The 27,880-nt window shown below is 33.6% G+C and overlaps 2 protein-coding genes across 3 annotated transcripts in view; both read left to right on the top strand.

Moving 5' to 3' along the window:
* The window catches only part of LOC139489293 (voltage-dependent calcium channel gamma-5 subunit-like), a 53,522-nt gene extending 47,562 nt beyond the window's left edge, over window positions 1-5,960 (top strand). For both annotated transcript variants that reach the window (XM_071275570.1, XM_071275571.1), the window contains exons 2-5: window positions 1,322-1,686; window positions 3,492-3,578; window positions 4,545-4,679; window positions 5,576-5,960. In XM_071275570.1, the coding sequence (XP_071131671.1) occupies window positions 1,443-1,686; window positions 3,492-3,578; window positions 4,545-4,679; window positions 5,576-5,856 (747 nt within the window). In that variant the 5' untranslated portion in view covers window positions 1,322-1,442 and the 3' untranslated portion in view covers window positions 5,857-5,960. The remainder of the gene's footprint in view (window positions 1-1,321; window positions 1,687-3,491; window positions 3,579-4,544; window positions 4,680-5,575) is intronic.
* A 2,671-nt stretch (window positions 5,961-8,631) lies between these two features.
* Window positions 8,632-18,524, top strand: LOC139489294 (trypsin-1-like). The gene is made up of 7 exons (XM_071275572.1): window positions 8,632-8,732; window positions 11,686-11,828; window positions 14,132-14,235; window positions 15,253-15,518; window positions 16,161-16,303; window positions 17,230-17,287; window positions 18,374-18,524. Exons 1-7 carry the CDS (start codon window positions 8,687-8,689, stop codon window positions 18,475-18,477), a joined length of 864 nt encoding a protein of 287 aa, XP_071131673.1. The 5' UTR covers window positions 8,632-8,686; the 3' UTR covers window positions 18,478-18,524.
* Window positions 18,525-27,880: the final 9,356 nt, after the last annotated feature.

The following is a 27,880-nucleotide window of genomic DNA, read 5'->3' on the forward strand; positions in this document are numbered from 1 at the left end:
ATTTTAATTTTAAATTCAATATTGAAGTCCTGTGTTGTCATTTTGATGTTATATTTCACATGGCCATAAAAGTGCGAGGTTTGGCATGCCACAAAACCAGGTTCAACCCACCATTTTTTCCTTTAAAAATGCCCTGTACCAAGTCAGGAATATGGTCATTGTTATATTATAGTTTGTTTCTGTGTGTATTACATTATAACGTTGTGTCGTTTGTTTTCTCTTATTTTTGAGTGTAAATTCACATTGCGATAAGACGTGTCACGGTACTTGTCTATCCCAAATTCATGTATTTGGTTTTGATGTTATATATATATGTTATATTTGTTATTCTCGTGGGATTTTGTCTATATGTGTTACATTTTAGTGTTATGTCGTTGTTCTCCTCTTATATTTAATGCGTTCCTCGGTTTTAGTTTGTTATCCCGATTTTGTTTTTTGTCCATGGATTTATGAGTTTTGAACAGCGGTATACTACTGTTGCCTTTATTTGCCATAAAAGCGGGAGGTTTGGCATGTCACAAAACCTAGTTCAACCTACCATTTTTATCTTAAAATTTCCTGTACCAAGTCAGGAATATGGCCATTGTTATATTATAGTTCGTTTTTGTGTGTGTGTTACATTTTAATGTTGTGTTTCTGTTGTGTCGTAGTTCTCCTCTTATATTTGATGCGTTTCCCTCAGTTTTGATTTGTAACCCGGATTTTTTTTTTTTTGCTCTCAATCGATTTATGAATATTGAAAAGCAGTATACTACTGTTGCCTTTATTAACGAAACATCAGACCATTCACCCAAATAATCAAACGACAACTAGATGTCAATAATCCCCTCAAAAATGAAAGAGTGTCTTTAATTATTATGAGCTCGTAAATGTTATAAATTTTGTTTTTTAATTAAAAATTGCTTAGTTAACAGTAACAATCAAAGAACTTCCATCAACATCAAATGTTCCATGAAAACACCATATTTACACAATCACTGACACAAGACAAACAAGTCTACAAAACACGTCATATAAAACTTAAAGCTGAGCAACACAAAGTCCATTAAAAGAAAAGGAATAATCTAATGTGGTTTTGAAGGGTAAGCATATCCTGCTCCACGTGTAGTTATATTTTTCAGGTGTATAATTATAATACACGGTAATTTTCTATATTACAGGTGATCTTTTCGAATATTTGCGTCACTATACAGTTAACTACAATGCTTACCTCAAATCTGACTAAGGGATGACATAATATATTTTTTTCTATTTTACAATCAATTAAATTAGAGTTCAGGGATAATGGGTTTCTTTAAGATTTTTTATTTTATATTTTTAGAAATACAAATGGACAAGAACAAGCAGTAGAAGAGAGATTAGTGTATCTGAGATCTATGTAATGACAGACTCAACACATATAACATGTAGATTAGACGGCTGTTCAGTCTTATTCATCTACTATGCATTGCTCAAAGTTTATGCTGGCTTGTGTAGCATTTAGTTTAGGAGCTGTATCATTAGCTAGCATTGCACTGGCCATTTCTACGGATTATTGGTTAATGTTAAGTGAAGAAGTTACTACTGAAAGTATGCTTAGCATATCCGAGATAACCGTGATGAAGGAAATGAACTATAGTATGCCGGAAACGATTGAGATCGCCTCAAAAATTGGTCTTTGGCGTTTTTGTATCATATATGCTGAGGGTAGGTCATACGAACCAATTAATAAATTTGCCTTTTCCGTATCAGCCCAGGTATCTTCTCTCGCGATGTAATATAAGGCGTAATTGCTTATCAGCGCGTGTGTGTGTGTGTGTATTTATGCTAGTTACCTATCAAGTATATGATAAGTTGCTATTAATGACATGAAACAATAGTATACGGTGTTCAATGCAAATCTAGTTAATCAAATTTGAATTTACACGTACGTATGAGTCCTTATTAAGGGCATACGATACAGTTACAGGGGAGGCAATGACGTTGCTAACGTAAAATGTTATTTTCGAGACGTCAAACTGTGACATACCGGGAAAAGATGCATTTTTCGACTGATTTTTATTATTCTAACTGATTTTATTTGAAAACGAGTGCATAGACCCCTATTTTCTAAAACGACATTTTGTTTCATTTTGCAGGGAGATTATGTGAACCAAATTTTATAAAACTGTAAATAGTGCGATTTTTTTAATGTTGATAAATATACAGCAGTCCATGTCAGTTCATGACCATTTGATAAATATGAGTTATTTCTGAATAAAAAAGGCATAAGTTTTTATAATATTTATAAAAAACAGAAATTACAAATTATTTTCCTAAAAACAATTTGTGTTTATCTTTTAAAACAAAAAAGGTATGGCTTTCTTCCGGAAGGGAAAATACGGCCACAAATCCGGATTTGAGCAAATATACAAAATTGCGACCTCATTTAACTCAAAAAGTAGCACATGAAAGTATATTTTTTGTTACATATTCGTTTTAAATAGCAAAAAAATAGCCTATATGGAAATTTTCATCAAACTGTAAATACCGGATCAAAACTGTATCATATGCCCTTAAGAAGAATATCGTATGTCTCGACAGGGTAAGCTGTTCTAACCACTCGCTGCCAAATCCAGACTCGTTACAATTTATCAATTAGATATGAAATATGATACAATTGGTAAAAAAAAACAGGATCAGCATAATTCATAAAAAAAAATTTCCAAAATACCGAACTACGAGATAAATTCTAAATGGAAAGTCCATAGCAAATGTCAAAATCAAAACCCCAAACACATGAAAGGAATGGATAACAACTGTCATATTCCTGAATTTCATATATATGTAGGCAGTTTCTTATCTTTCGAAATGGTGGAATAAACCTGGTTTATGTCTAGCTTCACCTTTCACTTGTATGACTGACAGTCGCAAAAAATTCCATTATACTGACAACGATGTGCGAACAAAACAAACGAACATATAAATAGGTAAACATGTCAAATATATAGGGGTACATTCGGTCAATATTGTGTTAATAATCTTAATCACAACAATAACGATTAAATATGTCAACCAAGACAAGCAAAACGTTATATAGACAAAGCACATTAGTAAAAACGATAGACGAGAATGCAAAATTTCTGCCATAGCACTGCAACACAATGACAGTATGTACAAGTACCGAGCCATGGCATCAAACGGATAATGACAAATAAAAGAATACCATAACACATTATTATGACGATAAAAAAACGTTAGTACATAGAATTTATACTTCAAGACCATCGTGTATTATTTCACATAAAACCTTCTCTAATACAAAATAGAGAAGGTTTCTTGCCAAGATCTTTAATTCAACAATGTTTTTCTTTCCTTTTTTCCGTATGTTTATAATGAACTGTCGCTCCCCAACCATCATGTCAGCTACATTTTGTATTGCCTATTGCATATCAAATATTTCATTGAAGAATAAAACTTTGTCTAAGGTTCTTCTTTTACATTAATAACAATGATAGTAATTATTGTTTCAGGCAAGGCTTGTACACCTCTAGATTATACAAGTAGTTTAAAGAAAAAAGATAAAAACGATAAACAAGAAACAACTACAGCAATCGCAGGTAACATGAGTTATGTATTAAAAATATATATATAGAATTAACCTTCTATAGATAGGGTTTCATTAATGTGATAAAGACAATAAATAAAGAATATTGATCACGCATAAATACAAATAATATATAGTTGAGGGAACAAAAAGTGAAAATACATGTACACTACTAAAAAGAAATCAGCAACACAACTTCCTACTATATGCAAGACAATAACAATCAAAAGCAAGGAGTAAACAAGGACTCACAAAAACCAAAGGATATTTACATCAACAGTTATAAATAATAATTAAGAAACAACACGAACTCCACTAAAAACCGGGCGTGAAATCTGGTGCTCCGGAAGGGTAAGCATTTATCATGTTATTTCTTAGTTCAGTCCGGTAATGATGGGAGATTATTATGACTGTAGTAAATTAATAAAGGCAACAGTAGTATACCGCTGTTCAAAACTCATAAATCCATGGACAAAAAACAAAAATCGGGGTCACAAACTAAAACCGAGGGAAACGCATTAAATATAAGAGGAGAACAACGACACAACACTAAAATGTAACACACATAGAAACGGACCAAGCATCAGACAAAATCCCACGAGAATAACAAATATAACATCAAAACCAAATACATGAATTTGGGATAGACAAGTACCGTGACACGTCTTATCGCAATGTGAAATTACAAACGTAGCACATTTATATTGGTCAAATTCGATAGCTATCACTGTTAGCAAAATTTGATGATATTTTGATCATGATCTACGGCTAAAAACATGCATAAAACGCTCTATTTAACGATGTGGCGAATCTGACGTCATTTTTTACAATTACATATGACCAGAAAAAAACATTTCCCTCGCCAAAAAAATTGATAAAAAAACAAGACGGGCACGTTTTTATTCTCCAAATTTGTATCATAAATATTTAATCAAATGTTAAAAAAAATCCAATCCATTTTTTTTAAATTATTTATTAGAGGCACAAAGGGCAGCAACTCCAGTGTTTCTAACGGGCTTCTTTCTTGTAATTTGCTCAACTTTATTCAACATTGTCGGAAATATACGAGGAAATGTACTAACATTGTTGGCAGCTGTCTTTTATATAAACGCAGGTAAATAACTAACAATGCAGAACTGTCATTTGTATTTTTAAAACATCATACATGAAAGATTGGGTGTGAATCAAACTGTAATCTCAGAGGGGGGTTTAGGAGAAACGGAAGTCAAAGCTCATTTTATGAAGGTACATGTATGTTTATATAATTTGTAAATAGCACACTCCCAGCGTTGTACCTTCTGCTTCAATTCAAAATCATTGATCCGCATCTAATATCTATCTCTTTTTCTTTACCGTATCCTTTGAAAACGGGTTTACTAATAGTAGCTGAATTTTACTTGCACTTGATTCGTTGGACATGTTTCGGAAACTGTAGACATCCGCGATTTCAAAGAGTAAAAAGATGTCGTCAAACATCATAAAACATCATAAAAAAACATATCAATCTCGGAAAGACGTTCTGTTCCATTGATCAACAAAAAAGACAGAATGGGGTAGGGCAATCATTAACATGATTCAAAGATACTGTTTAAAAAAAGAAATTCTAAATACAAGCATATTGAAAATTGATACTTTAATTCGTAGTTTCATGATTACAGCAAAATCATCGAAAACGGTTTCCACATATAGTAAAAAATATAAATAATTTGATAAAAAAAATGTGTTTGAATTTTAAACTTCTTACCGTAAGTGTTGTATTTGTATTTCTAATAATAATCTACTTTGTTCGAGAGCTAAGAAAGGTAAGTGGCCGTTTTGGAAGATAAGAAATAGTATGGTTAGGTCTTGTTTAATCAAAAAGCGTTCCTTGACGTGTATGAAAATCCTGAAAAGCCCTTCGGTCGCACATTTACAAACTTTTCATTTCATATTTTCCATTCAATTTTAACATATGACATTAACATGAACACAATGACCATTGATTAATTCAGTTACATGTGTATTTTCCAGGTCTGTGTATTGCAGTCGGAATGGTATTATATATAACTTTTATAAACGATGAAACTAGTCACGCTAAGAAAAGCGAGGATTTAGCATTTAGCTACGAATACAGCTGGTCCACCTATCTTGTTGCTTTGTGCTTTTTTGCCTCTCAAACTGCTGCTGTAGTGTGCATTTCAATATTTATTAAACGCTTTCCCTCCAGTGAGGATAAACTAAGGATTATCCCTGGATTAGAGAGAAAGTTTTCAGTGCCTATGGATCAAACTAATCCGACTATTATTCTATAGCAAAAACAATTATAACAGTTTGTATTGTATGTAAATTTTTCTATTTTTGTTATATGCCTTCTTACAATGTATTCGTGTATTATAAATAAAGTGTATGTGCTTATTTATTTTGGAATAACGGATATAGTCGTTGAAGTGCAATCTTAAAAGTGTATTTAGGACTCGGTTCCATTTTGATTTTTCATTTTCGTGCTTTTGTTCCAGCCATTCTTTTAAGAATACATTTACATTTTGTTAGAAAATGTTCGGTTCATACAATACAAGTATTCTAAAAATAAGGCTGCAACTCCTGCAGGAAAGTGGACGCAGGAAGACTTCGACTGTTTTGCGAGGTGTTTTTTTGCAGTTATATTATATCTTTTGCTATCAATGTATTAATCGATACTAAAAGCGACAGGTCATGTTTATAATGACAGCAATTTTAGTATTGCGTGGCAAGCACACTGAATTTGGTATCAAATGTTGTGTTTAATTATTGTAAAGCACACCCATCCTGTTGCTTTTGGTATTGATTAAAACATCGTTATAAGTTATAGTTTTCAATATCTGAATTAGAACATGTAATATTACGTCATTCATCTATCACTGAATGAGGATCATAATCACTTTTGAACGAATGATAATTTCTACCTGCCAGGTCTTTTCTGTGCTTATTTGAACTGCGTATTGACGTCGAGCAAAAATAGTCTGTTTTAATGAACAATTGTGAGGAAGAAACCAGATCAAACTAGTTTAAGAACCTAATGATATACTCTATATAACTGTTGGTATGGTGCTTTGTATAGGGGTTGCATACAATTTTCTGAATGTATATCATACATCTTAGATAGATAGTTCAACATCCAAAGAATATCTTCCAGTTTTAAATTTTTTTCAGAAAGAAAATAGATCTACGTGCCTTTCTAGTGGCTCTCATTATATATTGAACAAAACTTTAAGAATTCAAAAGATTTACAATTTAATGGTTTTCCAATTTAAAGTGTTCAGTGTTCTAAACATAAATGAATGAATAAGATAAGAGCTGCTGCATAACGGAGGAATAGCCTGACTTCCCTTTTAGCAACTGGCGTGACTAACCGTACAAGTAATAATAAAATCGATCTAAGTTATGAAGGTCATATAATTGTTCTAAAATTAGAATACATCCGTGGTCAATATGCAGTTCAAATATGCACAGAAAAGACCTCTGATTTAATCTGAACTTAAAGGGGAACACTATATCAATTCTACGGAGTTCAGTATGGCGTTCATTGTCACTAAATTAGTATATATATTTGTTTAGGGGCAAGCTGAAGGACGCCTCCGGGTGCGGGAATTTCTCGCTGCATTAAAGACCTGTTGGTGAACTTCTGCTGTTGTCTGTTCTGTGCTCGGGTTGTTGTCCCTTTGACACATTCCCCATTTCCATTCTCAATTTTACCATAAAAAAATAATACTTAGTACTTGGAATTTGAGAAACACTCTATCAAAAAAGAAATTGATGGAAAATCTATTCATTTAAAGATGAATGTTTTCAATGAAATAATTGCATTCCACCCCTTGGTGTTTGACACAATTCTTTCATGTCTTAACTCTGTGTGATCGTAATAACAGACACTAATAGTTATCAAAGGTACCAGGATTTTAATTTAGTACGCCAGACGCGCGTTTCGTCTACATAAGACTCATCAGTGACGCTCAAATCAAAATATTTATTAAGCTAAACAAGTACAAAGTTGAAGAGAGCATATGTCTAGAATAATGACAGCGTATGTTTTGTGGTATTTATTTTGAAAGGTATTCATGTTTCAAAAGTTATTCTGTAGATAGTATATCATATTTTAAATACTAATGTCACAATGCCGATCGTCAGGAAATTGTTCTGCAGATCACCTAGATATTTGAAGAAATCCGGTCCTCTAAACTTAAACTACATGACAGAGAATCACGTTTGATCCAAGTAAGAACTGTGTATCTGTGAGATTCAAGGTGACATATTTTCTTTATTGATAACAAACTAAGTACTAGTATATTTAAAATTTGTATTGGTTTATTGAAATCTTTTACAGATACTAATTTCTTGAAATGTCTTACAGATAATAATTTCCAGAAATTTAAAAAAATACATAATTATAAAATGAACCAGCATTGAATAACTATCAAATTTGTCTTTAATTTGACCTAAAATAAGAAGGTATGGCATGATTGACGAGGAGGTAACTATACATAAGGGACTATATCAAATAGATTTAAGCAACTATAGGTGACCATTAAACATTTATCATTTTCAGTTTGTTTAAAGAGCAACTAAATAGTTCAAATTGTGTGACGGCCACTGATACCGATTATAACCAATATAACAAGACAAAGCATGTTACCTTTATATTTTGTTATGACATTTGAAGTAGATACATATGTAAGAGATCATTCTTTTGTCGGATATGGAGCCATTTGTTTAAATACTTTCTTAAACACTGAATGGTTATATGTACACCTAATAAGTAGTACATGAGTGTCACTTCATTGTTTCTGTTGTTCTGTTGTTTTCCTCTTATAGTTGATGTGTTTCCCTCGGTTTTAGTTTGTAACCCGGATTTGTTTCTCTCAATCGATTTATGACTTTTGGACTGCAGTATAGTATTGGTGCCTTTATTTAAGTTGCATTATTGTTTGTTAAGCATCTTCTCGTTAGACCCCTGTTTTGCAGTTGAGCAATAATTTATTTCGACACTTAAGTATTTTTCACAATTCAGATTTAAATGACCTCACCATATAGAGCCTCTTGAAATATATATGTACAAACTTCAGATAAGAAATCTATAATAACTATCATAACATTTTATCAATTAAGATGAAGCAACTAGTTTTCTTATTTGGAACTCTTGCATTTGCACAGGGTAAGTTATGCGTTTTTATATACTCGTAATAGTCTTAAATGTTTGTGCATTGGGCAAAAAGACATTTGCAGAAACATTTGCTTAAAGAATAGTTATGTTATATCCAGAAGAGCATTGAACCATTCTAATTTCATTTAAGACCGTGACCGTTTCTTAGTAGAGATCTGTTACTGTAAACTCAAATTCTTAAATTATATCCAACATATGGATAAGGGTTCATGGATAAGGGTTTTTGAAAACGGGCCTTTTCTTTTCCTTCTTTATAACAAAAACGTCATCAATAGCGGCGCTGTGGACATTACAGAAATAAAGTTCATTTTCATACTCTCAAACTTTTTATATTTCTAGGCTACCGGGCCACGTCCACTTGTATTTTTGTCCATCTGATGAGTTAAGCCTTTTTCAACTGATTTTTATAGTTCGTTCTTATGTTGTACTGTTATACCACTGTCCCAGATTAGGGGGAGGGTTGGGATCCCGCTAACATGTTTAACCCCGCCACATTATTTATGTATGTGCCTGTCCCAAGTCAGGAGCCTGGAATTCAGTGGTTGTCGTTTGTTTATGTGTTACATATTTGTTTTTCGTTCATTTTTTACATAAATAAGGCCGTTAGTTTTCTCGTTTGAATTGTTTTACATTGTTTTATCGGGGTCTTTTATAGCTCACTATGCGGTATGCGCTTTGCTCATTGTTGAAGGCCGTACGGTGACCTATAGTTGTTAATGTCTGTGTCATTTTGGTCTTTTGTGGGTAGTTGTCTCATTGGCAATCATACCATATCTTCTTTTTTATATTTGATCCTATCTTTATGTCTCCCGAATTTCATTTATTTATTTTAGGTGCTTGTATTCATAAAAAACTATAGAACTAAGACTTACTTTTTTCATGCATATCCATTAATTGAATTCCTACGTCTTAACTTTATATATAGATATTTATTATATTGTGTTTTTTAATATTTGATTTCTATATCAATAGAAATAGGGACTTACATCATTTTAACACACACACGGCAATTTTTTTATTACTGTTTTAAAATAAACGTGCTGTTTAAACGAAATTCTTATCAATATATTTTGCACTATCACCGGTATGGTCAGTTGCTGCAATGTGTGGTCAATTCGTCTCCGAAGGTACAATTTTAACATTTAGTCAGTGTTTCCGTATGGTAGATTTTGCTGATGATTTCCAGTTTTAAAAATTATGTAATCACGCAACTTTGAAATATTTGGACCAGTGTTCACTTACAAATGTATGTATATCGTGAAATACACGCCCTTAACGCCCCATTCCCGGTTCCGCCTCTGATTATTTACATAAAAATACAGCATTGTTCGGTCATTTTAATGTTGATTATTATTTACCATTTCTCGTAATACATTTTTTAATTCGTATCTGAAATAACAAACTTTTGGTACTGCAACCTATTTACATACGAATATGATATATTTTGTCAGGATAATTCTAGAGGTCTATATGACCTATGTCAAATTTGTTTTCTCTCAATCGATTTATGACTTTTGAACAGCTGTATACTACTGTTGCATTTTTTTCATGTAAAGATTTAAATATAATCGAACGCTGATATATACTAGTAGGAACAAAAACAGTTATGTATATAAAAATACCTAATTTTGCAATTTGTAAGCATCAAAATTTTACAATTTCAATGTCTTATTTATTTTAGAAATCTTTATGATCGATATTTTTGTTTTATGAAATTCGACAATTCCAATGTCATAATGCAGCCTTATATGGAATTAATATGATTTAAAGTGTTCATGGTAACAATATTCCTTGAACACATTTACAATCATTTTTTTTTAAACCGCATTATGTGTTCACATTCAAAAGTTTGAGTTTTAACATACCAAACTTTCTACATCTATTTTCAAATGTTCGACACGAACTTCAAAAGTGTATATAGTAAAAACTTTGACATGAACTTCAAAAGTGTGCAAAGTGCAAAACTTGTGTAAAGTATATACACTTCTTAACTTTTTCCTTACAATGTTTTCGATAAATACCTAAGTCTTATTTGATAGTTTCACGGATTTGGCTATACTTTTTAAACCTTTTAGATTATAGCTCTTCATCTTTTAAATAAGCTCTGGATTGCAAATATTTTGGCCACGAGCATCACTGAAGAGACATGTATTGTCGAAATGCACATCTGGTGCAAGAAAATTGGTACCGTTAATTTTATTACAACCACTGGGTCGATGCCTCTGCTGGTGAACTATTATTGCAAGAAAATTGGTACCGTTAATTTTATTACATTACATCAAAAATACTAAGAAATTCAGAAGATACTTAATTTATCATTGAAAAAATCCTGTTTATGGTAACAGTATTCATGAAATTGCTTCATTTTCTTCCTTTGATTACGTTGATAACATAATGTTCAAACGAATGAACCATCAGCTAGAAGACTGCGTTATAATATTCAGCAAAGTTAGAGTGTACGTAATGTCGACCCCATACAAAGGCTAGCTCATGCTTCATTTGTAATGGAAAAAAGTTTTTAAAAAAAACTAAAATACCGAATAGGAAAATTCTAAATGGAAAGTCACTATAATCGGTAAACTATACATCAGTTTGAACATTAAAGAAAAAGAGGACAGGCATTCTTAGTATCCATGCTTCATCGATTCCAGAATTCAAGTGTGTAATGAAATAAAACTACTATCTATTTAGTCTCAATCTCAAAACTGGAGGAAATTTATCTTTAACAGAGGTTGCTCTGATATCTTACGGTGCTTTTTTCTTCTTGGGGCCAAAGAACTAAAGCATGCCACAAAGCGGCTGCGCAATTTGGGAGCAGTCTATATAGATGGTTCTTTAATACATTATATTGAATATTTATGAAATATTTCCAGTGGGCGTTAAGTTAATGTAAATAAATAAATCTTTTTCAAATAATATATGCACTTGAAACGGTATTTTTAAGGTATATCTATCGGTACTTTTTTGAACTGTGGAAATACAACGGCATGTGGAACTCAGTTTTACCCACCTCATACACCCCCGACGGGTGCTTCATCACGTATTGTAGGCGGGAGGGAAGCCAATCCTCATAGTTGGCCTTGGATGGTAAATATTTATTAAGTGTCTTCTTCACTAATAATCAAAATATTAAACTTAAAAAAATATCGTTTAAATTCTAAAGATGTTTCCATCCTTAAAGTATTTTTATATTGTTAGATAAGATTTTCTAAACAGCTAAACATAGTACACGTATTATTTTATACCACATGTTTCCTCATATAGTATTCAGTCTCTCTCTCTCTCTCTCTCTCTCTCTCTCTCTCTCTCTCTCTCTCTCTCTCTCTCTCTCTCTCTCTCTCTCTCTCTCTCTCTCTCGTTCTCTCTGCCACAACTGTTAGTTGGTGCATACTCTTCACCAATTAATATTGAGTAAATTTATATTACTTTGAACAAATGTATTTGTATCTTTTTAATCAATCAAATCAATGTTAATCATATGTAAATCTTGTGTACAAGTTATCATTTTTACAAATTATAATTTGTATTTTGACTTTGTACAAATAGTAATTTGTATAAAAAGTGCCTGTACAAATTACAATTTAACGACAATTCACTTATATTTGGCCTTGTTTACTTTTTTGGATTCGAGCGTCACTGGTGAGTCTTTTTGTAGACGAAACGCGCGTCTTGCGTATTTACAAAATTTAGTCCTTGTATCTATGATGAGTTTATTTATAACTTGAACAATATTTTATAATATATATTTTGGTGAAACCAGCATTGATACACACTGCAGAATTGCTCATAAATGACCACACAATTCACAAAATTCCCTTTATTTATCAAATACTAAAATAATTCTTTATCATTCGTTTGAGATGGCATCGGGAATTGCACAACATCTTTTTACTTTCACAAAAGTTCTGTACCCGCCTATGCATTTATATTTAATAAACACCTGACAATCTGTTTTTAAAGGCTGTTTAACTACATTAACTGCTTATAGTTAAGTTGAAACTCGAGAACCGTTGTTGTAAATAAACATGTGTCTTTCCGAGCTTCAATTTAACTGTAAATCATAAATATCCTGTTAAAATTTATCCAGCTTTTCTTATTTGGTAACCAACATCTTCAGATTCAGCAATTACGCCTTAGATATGTCAAAGACAGGTTTAGACACGAAGTGACGATCATACTGAGGAATGTATTTAATGACATTAATCCCAAACAACAAGTTATGATAGTTACTGGTTGGTTTCGTGGTAAGATATTAGTCTTGAATCTATTGTCCACACAGTGCACACTTCCTTGCAAGGAAGATCGGTGTTTCAATCAATATCAGTGTCATCCAATTTAACTATAAGCCCATTATGCTTGTCTTTGGTGTACACATAATTGTTCTTTCGTGTATCATTCCCCGCTAGGTTCAGAACATTTTGGACACATTTCTCCTTGTGTTCAACAATGCCATCCATGTTTACACTATTACATCAATTGGGTAAATGACTAAACATGTTATAGAGTGTAAATAACAAATCTTAGGATAATATATAGCTTTGGCAACTGCTTAAAGCAATTGATCACAAAGTAATAAGCCGTTGCAAATTGTTTAAGACGAGATAAATGTGAAAGTCAAAAGATGCAACTCTCGATGCCATAATTCAATCACCTGCCCTAATGAAATAGAACAATTTTGTTTTTTTGTAAATAAGATGTATTGCATGGTCATTTAATGACAATCGTGTGTATCAATGTTTTTCACCAAAATCCATATTATGAATTATTGTACAAGTTATAAGTGAATTGTCGTCAAATATTGTACAATTTGTAATTTGTACAGTCACTTTTTGCACAAATTATAATTTTTTACAAAATGAAACTTGTACACAACATATATATCACAATTTGTAATAATTATTATGCTCTTCATAAACGCATTGATTTACAAATAAAACTATTTTTATTCTTATTCTTATTAAATATTTTTTCATGTTATATGGGACAAAGTTTTATTTGCCTATATTACTGTTACCAAATAGATACCTGGATTGAAATTTTATATTTACACCAGACGCGCATTTCGTCTACAAAAGACTCATCAGTGACGCTCGAATAAAAAATGTTAAAATGCCAAATAAAGTACGAAGTTAAACAGCATTAAAGACCAAAAATTTCTAAACGTTTTGCCAAATACTGCTAAGGTAATCAAAGTGTTTTCTATCTCTATTTAAGTTTTGATTATGAAAATTTAAATTTATTTTTAATGTTTTACGTTTACTGGTCATTATTTGATGTATCTCTTTTCTCGATTCACATTTATTTGGTTTAATAACTATATGTATTGCATTACATTGCATTGTATACTTATATGTCTTCAAGAATTTGAACACTTGTAAATTCTATGTCAGGTTTTACTACGGTATCGAACAAGTACGCTTTCATGCGGTGGCACACTAATAAGAACATGTACTGATGAACTTGTGGTACTCACCGCAGCCCAATGTGTTGAGGGGTAAATATAAAATAATTATATAATATGTTGTTCTTAACTCATACTTTTACACATAGCACATGTCTGAAAATAATAGCATCAAGGTATTTAGGAACGTGTTTTCAGAGATAAGTGCCTGTATATAGTATTCATGCAATAATGTCACAAGCTTACTAGGACTTTATTTGAATAAAGATTGTTTATAATACGACTATAGCTACCTGGTGTATCTTATTGGACAAATTCTGAGACTAACGTAATGTAATAACTATTAGAGAAAAATACATGTTTGTCAAATTGTTTTCATTTTATAAAATAGACCGAGTATGCCAATAGTGTACATCAGTAGTGGTATGAAAATACCATATTGCTTTATTGAAATTTTAAGTAACAAATCTAAGAAAATTAAGGAGTACGTCTCCCTCGTGCATACAGCTGATTCTTTAACCGGTGTGGGTTTTCTTTTTAATCCATCACGGTTATAACTGATATTCGGAGATAGTATAAAGTTTTCGGTTTTCAAAAATCTTGGCCTATGATATCATTGAAGAGACAGTAATTATTGAAATGCGCATCCAGTGCAGTGCAATCTGTACCTTTACATTTAAATGTATCTATCAATTGTTGCATATTTACCTAATCCATAAAAAACCGCGAATATTACACAGGAACTGGTTTTCACTCATTAATTAAGACAAACAAAATAGTTTACTGGCATCAATTTGCGCGGGTAGTTTACTTTGTTCCATAATTGTAAGTGTAACCTTACGAACCTTTATCTATTCGTTTTGCTGGTATGCAAGTGAATTAAAACCATTTCTTATTCTTTTGGGTTTTTCTTTTAAATGCGTTTAGCGAATTTGTTGACTATATCTTTTATTTCCATCCTCATGTATAATACATTTACAGGTAACACACATATCCCGTGTGTACACAACTCATAAATGAATTTAATGTAAATACAATTATAAAAGAAGTCCTTTTTAATCACAAAGAAAGTGTTAATTACATGTATAGTAGTAGCTTTCTTTTTCCCAGATCATTGGCTGCAGACTGGCAAATAGATGTTGGTGTCCATTCAAGATCAGCCAATGAACTTAACCAGAAAGCGTACCAAGTCAGTGAGATACATGTTCATGAGAATTACAGTGCTTCATACCTCCTAAGTGATATTGCTCTTTTGCGTTTATCAACACCTATCGAAGAAAATGCAGATGTAACTCCAATATGTGTGACGTCATTACCAATTGAAGATTTCTATGGTAAAAACTGCGTAGTAACAGGATGGGGAACAACGATGGAAAGTGAGTATGACATTTCCTACATTTTTTCATGTTTCAGTTTTAATTTTTAGTCTTTGGTTTTCTGTGTTGTGTTTTTGTCCTATTGTTTGTCTGTTGACCGTTTATTTTTTAGACATGACGTTGTCAGTTTATTTTCGACTTATGAGTTTGAATGTCCCTCTGGTATCTTTCGTCTTCTTTTTTCTTCACAGTTACTAGAATAAAAGATTTTTATAGCTAAACTCGCGTTTCGTCTACAAAAGACTCATCTGTGACGATCTAATAAAGATGTTAAAAAGCAAAAATAAAATACGAAATTGATGAGCCTTGAGTACCCAAAAAATCCGAAAAGTTTTGGTAACTACAACTATGAAAATGAATCTAATACTGGGGTAGAAATTCTATTTCAAATTCAAAGTTTTGTAAACGATTAATTTATATCAATGGTAATTCACGTAAACACATACTATTCTTGTATCAATATCTATTACTTAACATAATATTGAAAGGCTTAAACATTACTTATTTTCTGCAGGGTTTGATCTTAAACATTTGATTATTTCGGTACTTACACTAAAGTTGAGCTACTGGTTAGAAATTTGAGAAGAATAAAAGCTATAGAAAACTATAAATAATAACATATACGTATGTATCCTTCGTTAGGTGGCTCTCTTGCTGATAGACTGAAAGAAGTGTACAAACCAATTCTACCCAACTCAGAATGTCTAACAAACATAGGTGGCGCTTTCAATCCAGACCATATGACTTGTGCTGGATACTTGGAAGGAGGCAAAGGCTCATGTCAGGTACTATTTAACTTTGTTATATTAGTTTAGTATAAAAGTCTCATTTATAATATAATACAATAAAACACATATTCTGAATCAACACGAGTAATAAAACAATGCATGTTATATTCGTGGGAACTAACGCATCCATGGACAACCCAAACAAGTCTTGACACAAATTCAGTTGAATCATATTTGTCAGTCTAGATTAGAATAAATATTCTGCTTTCGTGATACTCTTATATATATATACAAATACGCAATTAACATAGGTCCTAATAAAAGTTAGTTTCAATCATATTGCATAATTGTTTGACATAAAACAAACAAACATGGTAGACCTCCTGCTCTGAAGACGCTCTGATAAGCGAACGGAATCAATAAAGTCTTTCGTGACAACCGACTGAAACTAAAACAAACTACATATATGAACTAGTATATATTTGTTTAGGGGCCAGCTGTAAGACGCCTCTGGGTGCGGGAATTTGTCGCTGCATTGAAGACCTGTTGGTGACCTTCTGCTATTGTCTGTTCTATGGTCGGGTTGTTGTCTCTTTGACACATTCCCCACTTCCATTCTCAATTTTACATTCAGCAATCAAGAAGAAAACACTACAACCAGACCACCAAGGAGTTTATCGCAAACTTTCTATATTGTCAAAGTTCTATAAATTCGTTTGATGTGTTTGAACTATTGATTTTGCCATTTGATTTGGGACTTTCCTTTTTTGAATTTTCCTCGGAGTTCAGTATTTTTGTGTTTTTACTTTTTTCTTATATCATAGTTCATACTCCCTCTTCCATCCAAAAAACAGTCACAAGTATATATCTATATTTTCCAATGTTTATACATTCTTGGAAAAAACTATTCCTGTAAATGACATTCGTTATGAAATGTGAATTATTTTTAAGAATGTGATAACACTTTTGCTTTATGTTTTAAGGGTGACCAAGGTGGACCTCTTGCTTGTTTTAATAGCCAAGGAAAATACGATTTAATAGGTATGAAAGTACTATTTAAAAAAACATAGAGTACAGTTTGTTTTATTAGATAATAAAATAGAGGCGGAATATAATAAGGGAACATTTAATTCTCATAAGATGAAGAGAATCTGACAATGAAAAATAAAAAAATCAGTTAAAAAACTAAAGACTTAGTTAAATGAACTCTACAGTCGTTTGGCCAAAGACATCAAAGGAATAGTTAAGAAGAACAAGAAAGGACAAGAGATACCAATCCATTACACAAAATCAGCACATGCACAAAAGAAAACATCAAAATCAAAGGAGCAGCAATTTCATTGCATTTCTTCGTTTCAAAGTCACCTTCAAAGACTTTCATCTCTCATTTTACTGCAAGTTTAAGAAGACCCTTAACATAGGGTAGAAAAAGACAACTTTTGCAAACTGAAGATCACATAACAGTTGTGAATAGTTATCAAAGGTACCAGGATTATAAATTAGTACGCCAGACGCGCGTTTCGTCTACATAAGACTCATCAGTGACGCTCAAATCAAAATATTTATAAAGCCAAACAAGTATAAAGTTGAAGAGCATTGAGGATCGAAAATTCCAAAAAGTTGTGCCAAATACGGCTAAGGTAATAATCTATGCCTGGGATAAGAAAATCCTTAGTTTTCCGAAAATTCAAAGTTTTTTAAACAGGAAATTTATAAAAATGACCACATTATTGATATTCATGTCAACACAGAAGTCTTGACTACTGGCCTGGTGATACCCTCGGGGACGAAACGTCCATCAGCAGTGGCATCGACCCAGTGGTGTAAATAGATATCAAAGGTACCAGGATTATAATTTAGTACGCCAGACGCGCGTTTCGTCTACATAAGACTCATCAGTGACGCTAAAATCAAAATATTTATGAAGCCGGAAACGAAGTGACAATGGCATGGCAAAAAAGTAAATATAACTAATAGACAAACAACAGTATACAAAACACAACAAAAAAAACTAAAAACTGAACGACACGAAAACCGGGTGAGCTCATGTGCTTTACTTTTTTCATTACTGGTCATTGGAAGATAAAGCGATGTTGTATTCTCTTATATATATCTTTCTCATATTAGGAATAGTGAGCTGGGGATTCGGCTGTGCAAGAGAAGGCTTCCCAGCGGTGTATGCAAATGTTCACAAGTATCTAGATTGGATTGCAAGCCATGCGTCTTCGTGAAACCAACAACTGATATTTATAAATTATCAATTAAAAATTAAATCCTTTATTGTTATCTAAATTATTGATAACACATGACCAGAGGATCTGAAAAGTATGTGTATCTCACCAATGTGTATGTGCATTTTCAACCAGTGTGGACGATATATATATAAGAATTCATGACAACAATCTCTTTTTTGCTGATCAATTTTTTGGGTAAACAGTTTCCATGAAATTTCTCTCAGTACACACAAAAGATATTATAATATATATATATTTAACCGTGAAATCAGCATTAATAGGCAATTAGTCCAAGACGGAGTCTACTATAGAGTTCGGCTAAAATTTCAATTATTTGAAGATCTTGGTCATTTTTCCTATATACAGTTTTTATCCATCTTTTGTAGTTTTCAATATAATAGGCAACAAAAATTCAAGATCAAGAATTCAAATAATTGAGACGACTGAAGATTTCGATATGTTGACTTATTTTGTAGATCTTGTCTTGCTGATATCTCAGTAAAGCGTCTATGGTCTGCGCATGCGCGGAAAGGAAGTAGTGAAAAATTCTGGAGAGAAATTATTTATTTAAAATCGCGTTAAATCCGATTATTTAAAAGCCATCCGACATATATTATATGAAAATCATCAACTTGAATTTGGAAGCCATAAAAAGAGATATGGAGGAGATACGACGGGTCAAGCTGTGTATCTTTCCCAATATACCACTTTGAAAATCATCATAAACCACACCATACAAACAACGTGGAAGCCAACATTCATTGATACCCTCACATACCACCAACTTTAGTCATATAAACGCATTGCTATATATTTACCAACACCGACTCACTGAATACCAACAAACTTTGATGTTAAAAAACAAACTTTTGAAGCAATTAGAGCGTCATCTCGTACCGCCAACCGGTGAACGAACGCATACCCCCGCCGTACTTTCCGACAGTAAAGGAAAGTGGCTAGAGAGGAAAATCACCAACCCCCTGGAATCAAACATAAAATGGTGGACAAAATCAGGTGAAACTACCGAGAAAGGTTACAGCTGGTTAAAAAACAACATCAGAAGCAAAACGAGGAAACACGGTCAAATCTGGTTGTACATTTGGTATGGTACCTGCGACCTTACATCAAAAAACAAAAAATACATAGCTCTTACATCAGAAACAGACAGCGCAATAGATAAAGCCGCTAAATACCTTGGTAAAATAAAGGAACTTGTCAAACAATATCCTAGCTGAAGAGTCACCTTCCTTGAAATACCGGTCTACTCAATATCAGAATACAACAAAAACAAAGACCATAAAACACCTGACATATTCAAGGAACAAGACAAAAAACTAGAGGCACAAATAGACAAGTTGAATGAGAAGATCAGAAACCTCAACAAGGATGAATTAACATACTCGCCATTATTCACAACCGACATCATCCATAATTCAAAAACAATCAAAAACAAAAGAACTAGGACATCAACTACAAGAAAAACATTCAGCTTCTGGCTATATACGCTGACGGGATACACCCAGGACCACTTCTAGCTAAAGTCTGGCTAATGAAAATAACAAAACATGCATTAATCAACTGTTTGAAACAAGATCAGTAAGGATTACCCTTGCTATATCTATTAAACATAAGCTATAACCAATCCAATCAGTAAGGATATCCCTTGCTACATTGGACCGCCACCTCAAGACAAAATCAGTAAGGATTTCCCTTGCTACATTTTACATGCAACTTAACCGATCAGTAAGGATTTCCCTTGCTACATTGGACCAACACAAAAGAAACATTCAGTAAGGATTTCCCTTGCTACATTGTACGTACTGATAAAACCTCATAACAACAACAATCAGTAAGGATCTCCCTTGCTATATTAGTTACAACATGAAGTATACACTGTTACTTTTCCTAGCCAGCTCATTAGTTCTGCATATCATAAATGCACATACAGGGTCGACAAAACAAAATCTAGTCAACTTGCTAAACCCGAAATTACATCATAGCGGAAGAAGGCCAATATCATTACCAATACATGCAAGGCAAAATTTAACAACAGCACTGCTCATCATACTACTATCAGGTGACATTGAAACAAATCCAGGTCCAAAAACAGCAAACGTCTTCCCATGTGGTCTATGTGAAAGACTCGTCACATGGTCAACAGAGGGAGTATGTTGCGATTGTTGCAGCATATGGCACCACCGCTCATGCATCGAACTGTGCACGACAGATTACGAACTTCTACAAAGGTCAAACGTGCAATGGATGTGCTGCAAATGTGACAGCTTAAATGTATCCTCATTCACTTACCATGCATACGAGATTGAAAACATAAGCTATTACGAACCTCTAACAATAGACCTCAGCTTTATGGACTCCTTTTCTTCATCATTTAGTCCGCTTGTAACAAGCAGTCCAAAAGACAAATCAATAACCAAAAATCGGTCAGTTGTAAACAGTACAAGAAACAGCGTAAAGGACACAACACCACCACCCTTTAACATCATCAATAAAAGAAACCTCAGAATCATGACGGTAAACTGCAGAAGCATCAAAGATAAAACCTCGGAATTCAAAACGACAATACAATACACAAAGCCAGATATCATTATTGGCACAGAATCTTGGCTAAAAGGGGTAAAACCCGGAAAGAATCCAACTAAAGATGCTATAAAATCAGCTGAAGTATTCCCTGATAATTACACATCATTCAGGAATGACAGGGGTACCTTAGGAGGAGGAGTATTCATCTTAGTCCACAACAGCATGATTAGTACTGAACAACCACAATACATAACAAAATGTGAAATTGAATGGGTAAAGCTCAAACTAAAAACAGCCCAAGACCTAATCATCGGCTCATTCTACATGCCACATAGAAACAAAGCCCAACTAGAACAACTAGAAAAATCCCTGGAAAAAATCACAGAGGAGAACAAAAGCAGTAACATCATACTTACAGGCGATTTCAACTGCCCAGACATAATGTGGGACAACCTCACCATTAGGAAAGATGCTCAAGATCCAGAAGTTCAAAAACAGCTAGTAAACATCACAACTCAATTTGGCCTTACACAATTCCACGAAGAACCAACAAGGGAAAACAACCTACTGGACCTCGTATTCACAACAAACCCGTCACTTATGTAAACATCAACAAACATATCAGGTATTTCTGACCATGCAATCATCATAACTGATACAGACATCAAACCTTTCTACTACAAATCCAATCCTCGGAAAAACTACACCTGGGCAAGAGCCAACTGGGATGAAGTGAATAAAGATCTAGATTCACTATTATCACAGATAAGTAACAGCATCCAAAACAACCAAAATGTCAACGAAGCATGGCTGATGTTCAAGAAACACCTATTTGCCAGCCTTGATAAAAACATACCATCAAAAATAGTCAAGTCCAACAACAGACTACCATGGATAACACAAAAGATCAAAAAGATGCTGAAGAAAAAACAAAACTTGTATAACCAGGCCAAAAGAACAAAATCATGGACAAACTACCGCCATTTCCAAAAAACATGCAAAAGGGAAATTAGGAAAGCAGAAAACAATTATATTAACGACGCTATAATTGAAGGAATGAACAAGAACAACACAAAACCCTTCTGGAAGTATGTTAAGTCAAGGAAACAGGACAACATAGGGGTTGCACCACTAAAGAAACACGGACAGCTCATAAACGACAGTAAGGAGAAGGCGCAAATTCTACTGGAGCAATTTGCGTCCGTCTTCACAAAAGGAACAACTCAAACACTACCCAAAACAAACATCAGGGTAAAAGACTCCATACATCAAATTACCATCGGATCAGAAGGAGTAAAAAAGCTGCTACAGAAAGTCAACCCATCCAAAGCATCAGGGCCTGACAACATACCAAACAGAGTACTAAAACAATGCGCCGAACATCTGGCACCAATAATAACACTCATATTCCAGCTCTCACTAGACAGTGGTACACTACCAGAGGATTGGAGAAATGCAAATATCTCTAGCATATTCAAGAAAGGAGACCGACATGCAGCCGAAAACTACAGGCCAGTCTCATTGACATCAGTACCATGTAAACTACTCGTGCACATCAAATGCCGTCATATACTTAAACATCTGGAAAAGTATAATGTATTAACATCACTAAATAAAGGCAACAGTAGTATACCGCTGTTCAAAACTCATAAATCCATGGACAAAAAACAAAATCGGGGTAACAAACTAAAACCGAGGGAAACACATTAAATATAAGAGGAGAACAACGACATAACACTAAAATGTAACACACATAGACAAAATCCCACGAGAATAACAAATATAACATATATATATATATAACATCAAAACCAAATACATGAATTTGGGATAGACAAGTACCGTGACACGTCTTATCGCAATGTGAATTTACACTCAAAAATAAGAGAAAACAAACGACACAACGTTATAATGTAATACACACAGAAACGAACTATAATATAACAATGGTCATATTCCTGACTTGGTACAGGGCATTTTTAAAGGAAAAAATGGTGGGTTGAATCTGGTTTTGTGGCATGCCAAACCTCGCACTTTTATGGCCATGTGAAATATAACATCAAAATGACAACACAGGACTACAATATAAATAAATTGGCGAACACAATTGACAAAGAATCACACGAACAACAGCTAACAAAAGGCAACAAGTTCAAAATTTTAATACGCCAGAAGTGTATTTTGTCCACACAAGACCTACGTGTGACGCCCAGATACAAAAGTTTGAAAGCCGAAACGAGTACAAAGTTGAACAGCATCGAGGACCAAAATATCAAAAAGGTTGTGCCAAAAACGGCTTTAGATCTGGATACTCCTGTGAGACCCAACTTGCCATTACAATCCATGATATGCTACAATCCTACGATAAAGGAAACCAAGTAGATATTGCGATTCTGGATTTTTCAAAAGCGTTTGACACAGAACCTCATGATAGACTCTTGCACAAAATAAACCAATATGGAATTAGAGGAAATATCCACAAATGGCTAACTTCATTCCTAACCGAAAGAAAAATGCAAGTCCAATTTTGACAGAATCCCACTTTATTTAGAAAGGAATATTATTATTTTAACAATACACTATGATCCAATACATGATTAAGATTTATTCAACACAAAAAAAATGCTGTATCACTTTATTTTCAGACAATGAAAACAATAATACTTATAAGAATATTACTTGATTACAAAGTTAAAATTGGGCGCGAACATGTAGGGTGCGAACGGACTTTGGGTGCGAAAGTGAAAGGGGGCGAACATGAGTGGGTGCGAACGTGAATGGGCGCGAACGGACCTGGATTCGAGAAAACTCAAGAAATGCTTCAGTTGAATCCGGAGTCCCCCAAGGAACGGTACTAGGACCCATCCTCTTCCTGTGTCACATAAATGATCTCCCAGAGGCAGTAAACTCATCAGTCCGACTATTTGCAGACGACTGTCTGCTGTACCGGGAAATCAAAAACCAAAATGACCATAACAAACTACAAGAGGATCTGAAATCACTAGAAAAATGGGCCGACGACTGGGGTATGCGCTTCAACGCCAAAAAATGTTATATGCTTAGTCTGAAAAGTAAGAGTCAGCGATTTTACAACCTTAACAACCACACGCTTGAACAAGTGTCATCCAACCCATACCTAGGACTCCAAATACAAGAAGATCTTAAATGGAAAGAACAAATAACAAATACATGTAACAAAGCCAGTTCTACCCTAGGCTTTCTTAGAAGGAACCTACAACACTGTCCTATGGAATGCCGTAAAACAGCATATATAGCTCTCATACGATCAATTATGGAGTATGGATCAATTATTTGGGACCCATATATATGGCGCGGAATCAGGGTCATAAATATCGATTTTAGTATATCCTAAAATGATTTCAGTATATACTAAATTACATTTTAGCATACCCTAAATTGATTTTAGGATATCCTAAAATGATTTTAGTATATGCTAAAATCATTTTAGGGTATCCTAAAGTCAATTCAGTATATACTAAAATCATTTTAGGATACCCTAAAATCAATTTAGCATATACTGAAATATTCAGCATATACAGAAATATTGGCGCGGAATCAAGGTCATAAATAACGATTTTAGTATACACTTAATTGATTTTAGTATATCCTTAATTCAATTTGCTAATAGTTTTGTTCACCAATGAAAAGATCGCTTTCTGGACGAGTTGGAAAGACAGTTACTGCGGACCTTGCTGAGATGTGGCAAATGTCCTCTCACTTGATTTCAAACCTTTAAATAGACTTATTCGGAAAGGATATATTTACGATACTGTTGACAGGTCATTAAGGATTGCGATGATATTTTGGTATTAATATTGATTCACTCATATTGTCTTTGCATCGGAAATAAACACATGTATTCTATAAACAGTTGTTGGCATAATACGGGTTATGTTCTCATTTATTTTATGATGGTAAGATACTAAACCCCTAACGGGAGGGATTTTACTTGATTTTCATATGATGTAGACATAATCTTTCAATCAGTTTAATTGAGGTCTGCGGCTGGCATGTCAGTCCTTTGTTAATTTATGTATCACATGTTGTCATTTTGCTTGGTTTCTTTTGTTGCCTTTTCTGATATCTGACTCGGACTTCTTTTAAACTGAGTTTTACTGTGCGTATTGCTATGTGTTTCTTTATTCTACATTTGCTAGAGGTATATGGGGAGGGTTGAGATCTCACAAAACATGTTTAACCCCGACGCATTTTCAGTTACGCCTGTCTCAAGTCAGGAGCATCTGGCCTTTGTTAGTCTTGTATGGTTTTTTTTAATTTTAGTTCATTTATATGTTTTGGAGTTAAGTGTGACATCCATTTTTACTGAACTAGAACACAATTTATTTACGTGTTACCCTTGTCCGTCCGTACGTATGTGCGTATGTCCCAACAATATAAGTTTTCGTTCTCTCAATTTTATTTTGCCTCAACCAAATTTTATGAAATACCATATACACAATGCTTATTACCATAAAACACAGTTCAAATGCGAATTAGGGTGAACGTTCTTGAGTAATGACCCTTTATAATGTTATATATGCTAGCTGGGATATTATCAGTGTCCAATGGACATATTTTCCATATATTTGGTTATATTCAGTAGAAGGTCCGAGTAAAATCATACATTTGAAATATCTATATAGCAATAAAGCAATAGGATTTGTGGGCAAGGTGGTAAGAGCTCAGAGAGACAGGTTGATAGCGGTAACGGAGCTTGGAGAGTGAAACAAGACGAACAAGAAGGTGTAGACAGCAACGGGCACCGAGAAATCTAGGTGAGGTAGTGGCTGACACGCCGATCACATGTGGGCAGTATGAGAGACTTGCAATAACTTAACAAAGAGGAACTCAATCCTTATAAAAACTTCCTCATAGTGGACACTGATATGTAATGGTAGTTGTATTGCTCTTTTTTGGAAATGACACCACAAAATGAGATTTGTCACTGGATTAGTACTTATGTTATATAGCAATATACATAAACTTTACCATCCCCTTTTCCTTGCTTTCTTACAAATAAAGCATACTGTGTGTGTAATATATGAGCATAAGTATGTAATCAGTATTTTTCATAGGACATCGCTCCTCTATGCACATTTAATTTTATTTACAGTTTTTCATCTTAATCAGATGAATGTATGAAGATAGTGATGATAAAGCCTTTTTTTTTAAAGAGTTATGTTCTTGCTTTCCATAACTCAATTGTCCAAAATTACCCAAATTCAGATATTACCCTCCTTTCTTTCATTATAAATCATAGCTGTTATTTTATGAAAGAAAGGAAGATAATACCTAAATTTGAGTAATTTTAAACAATATTTTGAGTTATGAAAAGCAAGAACACGTTTAGATGATTGATTTAATGTTAAAGTTAGAAAGAAATGCATCGTTTGAACTAACAAAACGACAATTGACAAACAGTAGACGTATTAGCAGCGAGTGTATAGTTTGTCAAAGTTTATGCAAACTTTGCAAAAGTATGTTAGAAACAAATGATCAAAACGTGTGCACGCTGAACTGTTTGTATCGCTAGTGTAAGAACGAAATTCGCTGCAAATTAAAAAAAAATATTTGTATTTCGTCTCCTTTTTGTTTGAAATTACGTAAAAAAGTTCGAATGAAAAAAAAATTTACAGTAATAATGTGACCTATAGTTGTTATTAATCATTTCTATGTAAAACATCATTTCTATTTGGTGTTCTGTGAAGAGCTGTCTCGTTGACAATTGTACTTCATCTTTATGCTAGTGCAAACATTTCTAGACAAACGGAAAATACGGACAAACAAAACAGAAAATAGCCCATAAAACAGGTAAATATAATCTTGATCGATGTTTTTATAAACCAACTTCGAAAGATAACTTAGTCGTCAGCAGTCTGATAATGAATGCTATAATTGCACAATAACTTTCATATTTGAAAAATCCGCCGGTTGCCAAAATTGCAGGATATTCTTCCCTTCCGGAACACCTGAGTTCATACCAGGTTTTTGTTGGGTTATATGTTTCTAAATTTTTAGTTTTCTATGTAATATGGACTGCTGTTTGTCTTCTCGTCGGTTTTCGTTTTTTGCTATGGCTGTGTCGCTTTGTTTTCGACCTTTGAGTTTGATTGTTCCTTCGGTGTCTTTTGCCTCTCTTTGAAAATGTTACCTCTCCTTGCAAAAGTAAAGACACGTACTGTACATAGAGGGATTTTTGTACAGTTACATATGATGTTGCCAATATATTTTTGCGGAGGCAGAGTTATGAGAGTTAATTAGATCTGCACACACTTTTAGAGAATCGTGTAACAGTCATGTGTTCTCGTGTATGGGCGAAGAGTGGTCGAATGTGCCGCGAAGGAATCGGGTATTGGTCGAGTTGGTCTGGGATAAAATAAATATAGAAGTGGCAGTGATGTGGGAGCGATCGGACATTGGTAGAGTTAATCTTGAAATGATCGGACATTAGTCGAGCAAAGGTTGAAATGATCGAGTACTGATCGGTAAAATTTTTGTATTCCGACCAAACTCGATCTCTACACGATCCTTTCCCGATCAACTCGACCGCTACTCGACGAATTCTCGAGTGACTTGCTTCTCGGTCCTTACTCGATTGTTTTTGACATGTTAAAAACTCTCGAGTAGAAAGTCAGGTCAATTACGAGTAAGGTAGACTATCCCGAACATCATTGTCGATTGAGTCAGACCAGTCTCCGGATCAAGTAATTTGTCTTGATCGGGCTTGATCGAGTTGATCTGATCGGCAGTGTGAACCTAGCTTAAAGATTGTACAATTGTGAAACTTGATTGGTATGATGCTGCAAACTCATAATTTTGATCAAATTCAAGTGTAAAG

Source organism: Mytilus edulis, chromosome 9 (genome assembly GCF_963676685.1).
Source record: "Mytilus edulis chromosome 9, xbMytEdul2.2, whole genome shotgun sequence".
NCBI classification, from domain to species: domain Eukaryota; kingdom Metazoa; phylum Mollusca; class Bivalvia; order Mytilida; family Mytilidae; genus Mytilus; species Mytilus edulis.